Source organism: Rhopalosiphum padi, chromosome 4 (assembly GCF_020882245.1).
Source record: "Rhopalosiphum padi isolate XX-2018 chromosome 4, ASM2088224v1, whole genome shotgun sequence".
NCBI classification, from domain to species: Eukaryota; Metazoa; Arthropoda; class Insecta; order Hemiptera; family Aphididae; genus Rhopalosiphum; species Rhopalosiphum padi.
The window spans coordinates 2,062,269-2,070,977 of record NC_083600.1 but is presented as its reverse complement, the minus strand read 5'-3'; the positions used below and the strand labels follow the sequence as shown (position 1 = coordinate 2,070,977).

The 8,709-nt window shown below is 25.7% G+C and overlaps 1 protein-coding gene across 2 annotated transcripts; it reads left to right on the top strand.

The window, feature by feature from the left end:
* Nucleotides 1-4,276: 4,276 nt before the first annotated feature.
* Nucleotides 4,277-8,177, top strand: LOC132930718 (uncharacterized). 2 transcript variants are annotated; one of them, XM_060996742.1, is made up of 3 exons: nt 4,277-4,654; nt 7,271-7,472; nt 7,683-8,177. In XM_060996742.1, the coding sequence occupies exons 1-3, from the start codon at nt 4,639-4,641 to the stop codon at nt 8,026-8,028; spliced, it is 564 nt and encodes a 187-aa protein (XP_060852725.1). In that variant the 5' UTR covers nt 4,277-4,638; the 3' UTR covers nt 8,029-8,177. The 2 variants fall into 2 exon arrangements, with proteins under 2 accessions (XP_060852725.1, XP_060852724.1); XM_060996741.1 differs by having other exon boundaries at nt 7,271-8,177.
* The last annotated feature ends 532 nt before the right edge of the window (nt 8,178-8,709 follow it).

Sequence of the window (8,709 nt, the reverse complement as noted above, 5' to 3'; positions counted from 1 at the left end):
TAAAAAGATACCGTTCACTTCATAATTATATTTTATGACTTTTACAAGGGTTAATTCAAAAAAGAAGATTTCCGAGCAGACAAATCAACCAACAAAGGCGTAGAGAAAATATGTTTGATGAAAACATAGAGTAACATACAGATACTATAGCATATTAACGAGTCAATCCAAAGTCATCACTTATTAGACATGTTGCTCGCAAAACTGGAGTTTTGTATAGTTTTGTCCAAAAAATGCTAAAACAGCATAACATGCACCCATATAAAGTTGATTTTGTCCAACATTGGCGTGCTGCAGATCCTATCCATAGGTTGGTATTTATAGCGTGAATAAGTATTCAATTTCATAAGGACACTTTAATTGTTATTCACATTCTTTAGACTGACGAATCAAAATTTACAAACAATGACATTATAAACAAACAAAATCTTCGATACTAGGGTGAAACCTACAATAGTCACTTCTCACGTGATAACAGTCTGAGACAGTGACATAGCCAGGATTTTAAAATGAGTGGGGAAACCCAAAATACTAAAAAAACATAATCAACAATTAACAATAACAGTTCATTTTTATATTACTCATACTCGTATAATATACCTAATGCTTATATAATTATTTACATATAAGTAAATATATTATGTTTATTAACATAAAATAAGCGTTAATTAATAAAATTAATATTTTTAAGTTTATTTTTCTAACTATTATTTAACTCGATAATATTTTTAAATATTTTATAAGTAAACAATGATATGTGGTGTAACATAATATTTCGAAAATAATTTTATAAAGACGGGTGTGTATGAATTTATATAAATTATATAAGTAGTTTAAAAAGTTTCTATTTACAAAAATAGTGTGAAACTATAAAATGTTTCAAACTTTGAAGACAGTGTAAGTATTTATATTAAACCTAATATATTATTCAAATTTTAAGCACAAGCACACACAATTATGCAGTACGAAAATTTCATAAATTTATATTTAGTACTTATCAAAGTATCGATATCTAACGTATATCTTTCAAAACACAATTTAAGTTCAAAGTTTAGAGCTTTATCAAAATGGACTTCTGCTATAAAATAAGTTAGTTTATTTGTGTTTATTTTTTATATAAGTTGTAGCTTATTATATATTTTCAAAATATTTTATATTTTCACTACAGCACAATTTTGAACAACCAAACCAAGTATTGTTGATCGGGCATTGATATATCAAAAAAAAAAAATAATAATAATAAATAAAACCTCTTGAGCTTTACATAATATACATTCAGATATTCACTATCACATAATATGGTGAATATGTAATGTAATATGTTTTCGAACAAAGATCGGGCGACAACGGCGAGGGATAAGGAGAAAACGCGATGTCGTAATATTGGAATTTACATACAGGCAACGTGCCAAAAGTCCTACGCGAGCCGCGTGGTGAAGAAAATATTGTTGGACCCGGAAGCACGGGGGCCATTTTTTCCTCTTCACTATTCATACATTTAATAAATTGAAAAACTACTCAACCGAGATCTAAACTCTATATGAGACTAGAACGACCAGGAGTTCCTACTTTGATTGTTGAAATTCTTCATATTATAAAAGCGATGATTTAGTGACACATCTCGTACTACAAGATAATACTATTAAGTAGGTATTACAATATTATACAAATTGTCTCTAATTATCCGGTCATCTGATAATTGTTGTTCTTGTTGACTGTTGTCACAAATTTCGCATATTTGTCACCGGATTATATCAATACTTAGTATGGTCACAATATGAAAAAATATTAGTGTTATAATAAGCTATAATTGTAGTATTATTTAAATTTTGATTTTAATTTTAACCGAATACACTACCAAAGTAACGGTCGATCGGTCAGAACATTATTCATTCCGATAATAATTAATCTTGTTTCCAAAAAGCAGTGACGGAACGTATATAGAACTAACAAGCACATTTATATTGGATATTAAATCTGACCTACATTCACTCCTCAAATTTCGAAACGGCTCCAGCCGATAATAAAGCGTATTACAGGCACACACCAATTATATTATAATATGAATAATATTAGAAGTACATATTGTTAATTAAATTTGTAAACCCGGTCTTCATAGATTGGAAGTGTTGGAAAATGGAATATCATTACACTTTGGTCTCGAACGCGTAGCTAGATTTGTTTAAAGGAATATATTTTAATTTAATATTTAAAATATATAACTTGGAGAAGGGGGCTATTTATACATCCATCATGAATACGGCCACATTAATAAATTATAAAAAAGTTTAACTTTAAAAAAAACTGTATAATATTTAATTTTACCTAATAAAAATACCAAATTATAATAATGTTTATATCAATCTAATGAGTAATGGGACTAATATTCTTTATTCTTACCAAATCTTTAGATAATAATCTTATCTAAAATTATGTCCACCAACCACAATCACAACTCACAACATCGTATATCGATAACATTGTTAATAACAGCTGTTAATTATATTACATTTTATAAAAACCTGAAGCTTTTTTAGCATATATTTTTGGATTTTATATTTATATCTTATATCACCGTAGGAGGTGTTTTAACACCCAAAACGCCCCTTCTGGCTACACGCCTGATATTGGAAATTACTTATAAATAGGTATAATGCCTACACAGATAGATGACAATCGGCTACTTATAAAAGTATAAACCTATACATGAAAACATGATAAATAATATTAAACGAATAAATAAACGGTGTTTAATAAATTTGGAAACGTTAATTAGATAAATTAGAACTAATAAACGATAACATGATATAATTAATAAGGTTATTAAATATTTTATATTATAATTAATGTGAAGCAGTGTTATCTGTTATTGCTCCATGTATGTATTAAAATATGCATACAGTAATATTAAGAGTTTCTAAACTTATTGAACACCTGGTATACATATTGCATACAATATGTAATGAATATAATTAAATACGTGTACTCGTGTACATATCTGTATCATATCATGATCGTGTAGGTATCTGGTATTTTAATAAACACGAGACAAGGCTAGATCAACACACCAATCCAAGTACTCAACAACTCTCAACACAATTATAATTATGTATAAATAAAGTAATAGTAATATTAATAATTAATGTTTTATGATTATCAACCGTCATTATTTATTGGTCATACGGAATATATATATATTTATTGGATTGTTTCCTTTCCACTTTACATTACTTTTTCAATTATTTTTGCAAAAAATTTTACAATTTTTCCGAAAAATCCCGGTTTTTTTTTCGGAAATTTTGAACTCTTAACTATGATTTAAAATTATATGACTAGAATGTTTTAAGAGCTAAAATTATAAAATATTCATGAAATAATCTAAAATGTGCAAAAAAATAATTTAAAATTCCTAAAAAAAAAAATCAAATGTTCATATTATACAATTTATACACAATAACAATTAATATAAAATATAAAAAAATAATTTAGATTCGATGAATATTACTGAGTAGTAGGTAATAACTAATAAATATTACATTGAAACCGGCATAAATTTTATAATAAAGGACAAAGGTACATTACTCTATTCTGTGTACCTATCATATATATTATGTATTCATACATTCATACGCAGATATTTTAGACACGTCCACTATGGACGAGTGTATACAAATAGTAAATAACACATTAGGTACATTAATTTCTTGTTGTGAAATCTAATTTTTGAAAATAATTTTACTTACCGTTCTGAAGGAAACATTGGATTTCGGTAAAGCTAAAACTATATTATTATAAATTAATTAGTTTTAAGGTTTTTTTTTGTGACAATAATTTGTATTTTCTTACATAGTTTTTAACATATTAATGATTATTATAACCCGTCAGTTCAACTTGGCACTTGCGGACACCGTTACAATTAAAAAAAATGGTAGTCAGAAAAATATATTATTACATGGAAAAAAAATATAATCCCACAGAAGCGCAGACTATGATAGCGGGTGGGATAGTGCCGATAGTGATGGGACACTGAAATTATTCAATTAGAAGTTAGGTACAAAATTATCAACCGTTTATTTCGTAATACCACGAACTAAGATATTATATTAATATCTTGGTTCCTGGTAATACCCGAATGTCACACAGAACAACCGTATAACTTGGAAAAAGAATTCCCGTCACCTGGTTGCACTGAATACCAACGTTTGAACTATAATATGATAACATAATATTATGTTATTGATATCTAATCTGCGTTTATCTGCATGACTAGTGATTTTCACGGACGCACAGTGTTGAGTGTATAGTGTATAGAGAACTAGAGGTAGACCATGCTTTGCTTGCTTTGGGTATATCTCATACTATATTTTAGTATTATAATATAATATATATTGCTAATATTCTATAGTTCTAAGGTGACAATCGTCGATCTGAATAATCATTATTCATTATCTACTATCAAGTATTAAGTATTAACTAATAAACTATATAAGCAACTTTTGTGTTCGGGTGTCATGGTGTTGGTAAATACACACATTTGATCCAAATTTTTATACCTAATTACTTTATCATAAAACTCTTGTAAATAATTTATTATATAAATACATTTTCAAGTGAAATTATAATAATATCAATCACATTATGATGGCTACTGTTGGTGAGTAAAATATAAAATAAATACCAGATAAATGACATGTGATAAATTAGAAATGTCTGACATTATTTAGTAAAGTTTTATTTTTGTCGATCAATAACTGGGGCCAGGAAATGTATGCTTAAAAATCTATCAAAATATGTATGCAATTAAATCACTGAAATATGCCCATAAGTTATGGGCCATAACATGTTTTAAAATTTATAAATATAAGTAAAATAACTTATCAGTAGGTACTGCAATTTTTATTTCAATTTTGTTGACTGGTACCTAATTAAAAATATTATTTTATTATTCATTCAAAAATAAAACTATAAATTTAAACAGAAAATTATTATATTAATATATTTTTTTACACATTACAATTCACAAATTAAAGGCTGATTGATGCAACGCTATCAAATACAATTATAAATTAATTGTTTACCTATTTTATATTTTTTTATCAATAGGCCATTTAGAAGTTATTTATTTTGATAATTAGGTACTTAATATTTAACTCTTAAGAAGACGCCATACTCGCATGTGTTGTCTCCGTCTTACTAACGTACATCATAACAAATTTCCGTTCAGTAGAATACATTTTGTGATGTTAGCTTTAATATTAGAGTAAATTTACCTATCAAAAAATTCAAAGGTAAGAATATTATCTAGACAATTACATATGCTTTTAATGATATTATCATTTTAAAGTGATTTATAGCTATGTAAAATATTACAACTTTAAAATGTTCATAACTCACTTTAAAATAATAATATCAATAAAATCATATGTCATTGTCTAGATAATATTCTTACCTTTAACTTTTATCATGAGTAAATTTACTCTAATATTAAAGCTAATGTTACAAAATGCATTCTATTGAACGAAAATTTGTTATGATGTACGTTAGTAAGACAGAGACAACACATGCAGGTATGGTGTCCTCTTAATCGAGCTCTTAATATATAGTTAACCTGTCGTTGGTCACGTCTTTTGTTTGTACTTCTTTAGTCGTACGGTGAGAGATTCTTTCACCTTTAAATGTCATATTAATATGTTTTAAACTACCAAAACACATTTATTATGTAGATGAACACTTAAAAATATGTACATTATATATTACAATTAAAATAATCGTGAATTAACATATTATTGTTATTAAAAAAAAAAAAAAAATGTTTTCTTGAATTTGCTTATTACATATACAGGAATCGCAGTTTTACCATATTTTGCTACCGTTTTTACACCAGTTTTTAGTATTACAATATTTCTTTGTGAAATTCTAACATTATGAGGAGTATCTGATAAGGTATAGCATAACTAATAGGCAATAAACTAAGATCAATGACAGTGGTGACAAAAATATTATCATGGTGAGAGATTCTCTCACAACGCGACCAATGACGGGTTAATAAAAAAATTGAAAAATATATGAATAAATAATACAACTTTAAAATTTATTATATGCAAAAAAAATGTTTGATCTAGCAATTTTTCAGTCTATTCTTGAATAAAAACATACAAATGCATAAACTTCCGGGTCCTATTATTAACTAAAATAATTACAATCAGTAGGTAGGTACATATTATTGATGATTATGTATTTTTAGATAATAATATAATATTAATGATATAATAAATTTAAAAAAAAATTTATTATTATTAAAAGTTATTTTTCTTTAATAATTTATCTTAAACTTATAATTTTTATTTTTCTAAAAAATTTGTTAAAATACCAATTAGGACCTAGAAAACATTTTTAGAACTGCTGATGTTTATTGAAATTTGAAAGGAACCAACATAAAAAAAATATGAGTATCTAGTTATAAATAACTAATAAGTTTATTCATTTAAGTTCCTTAACTACATACCTATCGCCTATGAGCATTTATCATTTAATCAATATTTACATTACAATACTTAGAAAAATGATGTAAATCTGAGAGTATAAAAATATTATGTAGGTACCTACATGTTTATTGAGTATTACATTTTTAATAAATCTTTTTTTTATTTTCATTTCAAAATTTCAAAAATTAAAATTAGTACCTACTATTTATTTACAAGTATATTTACTATGTTTAATTATGTGCAATATCCACTATAGCAGTGGTTCCCAACCTCTTTTATTCTACGACGCCCCCTTTGTAGATTTTCAAAAATCTCGTGCCCCCTTCTATAAATTGAAAAAAATCTATCACCTTTTTTGTGTACTTTAAAAATAAACTATACAATTTTCGGAATGGCTACTTTTTTATTGATGATAATAATTATAAAATATAAATAATAGCAAATAATTAAATGTAACAATCAATTAAGGTGAAATATTATAGTAATAAATTAGTATAAAATATTAATAATAGTAAATAAAAAAATACACAATGAAATAAATAATTAATGTTAATGCTGACAACACTTTTTTTTGGACAGTTTCGTAATAACTACTTGCGCCTCCCCAGAAATGTGCACACGCCCCCAGTTTGGGAACCAGTGCACTATAGTCATATTAAAACTTTTAATGTATTGACATGATAAATTTTATGTTTTTAGAAAACATTGGTCTTTTTGAGATTTTTAAATATTTAAATAATTTATTTTTATGTTTACCTACCTATTATTTTTATTATGTACTTTAGAAAAGAATTCACTGTCTGAGTTTTCATCACTTCTGTCAAATGCACTTACCAGTCTAGGACATGAGCGACTGTTCAACATTGCTTTTGTATTCACTGTTGAAACTGGCTTTATTCCAACTTCTTTGGCAGAGAAATTCAACTCAACTAATTCAAATATCAAATTGGCTAGAATGATAAAGAGCCAGCCATTAAATTCATTTTGGTATAAAAATAATGATAATTTTTATGCTGAGCTAGAAATGACTAATCAGTTATGCTATTTAATTGGTGTTTCTATTGGTGATTCATTAATTATAACATTAACTCATTTAAATTTATCAAAATGCATTAATTTTGAAGCTGATAAAATCATTTCCAGTGAAAATATGGAAAATTTGTTTGATTTATCTATAAAATATAAAAATTTGGTTAGTGTTCCAATCAAATGTGCCGTATTGGAAACCACTGGTAATTATTATCCTTCTTTATGCGGATTACCTGAGGAATTGATTACCTATATTTTGAAGACTGGACTAAAACCTATTGAATTTTATTCATTGATGAGATGCTGTAAAAAAATGCATCATTTAGTGACAGACAACCGGTTATTATGGAAAAAATTTGCGATTAAAGAGTTATTGATTATTCCAGTACCAACAGGATTAAAAGATACATTGTCAATTTCTGATTTTAGACTTATGTATTATGATATTCTTAGAAAAAGAGATATTAGAAACAAAGAGATGGAAGAAGCAAGGAAAAATAATTGGTTAGATTAAAAATATTAAGTGTTAATTTATTTTTATGAAAATGAATGTATTTAATATTTATATTATATAAAGCACTGCATGCATATAAAATGTACCGACTATGTTAATACATATTATAATACTTATTTAATTATAATACAATAATATAATATTATTAATTATAGTATCTTCTACTTAATGATTCATAATAATTAGTAGAAATTATTATTATTATTAGTTATTATGTGTACCATATACATGTAGCTTAATAATAGTCAGTTATTATAAACAATCTCTGATATTTACTATCCATAAAAATCATCATTATTCACTTAACATAATATTTTCTTTCCTTATAGATTAAAAATACTTATAATAAACTTATAAACATATTGTATAAATTGAAAAATAAATAATTAAATAATTATGTATTATTTTTGATGTTAAACATCATTCAGCTTTTAAAAGTAACAAACGTTTACAATTAAAAATTATTTTAAGTTGAGAGATTAATAAGTAAAATATTAAATAGTTTGCACATTATTATTATTATTTATAAATAAAAAGAAAGGGGTCCAAATTAGTTTGCAGCATGTATCAACAAAGAGGTCAATTTTTATTATAATGTATGAGACACAGTATTGTGGAAAGGAACTATGTAATATGGAAACAAAGGTTAAAAAACAGGAAAACAGGTATGCATTATCCATA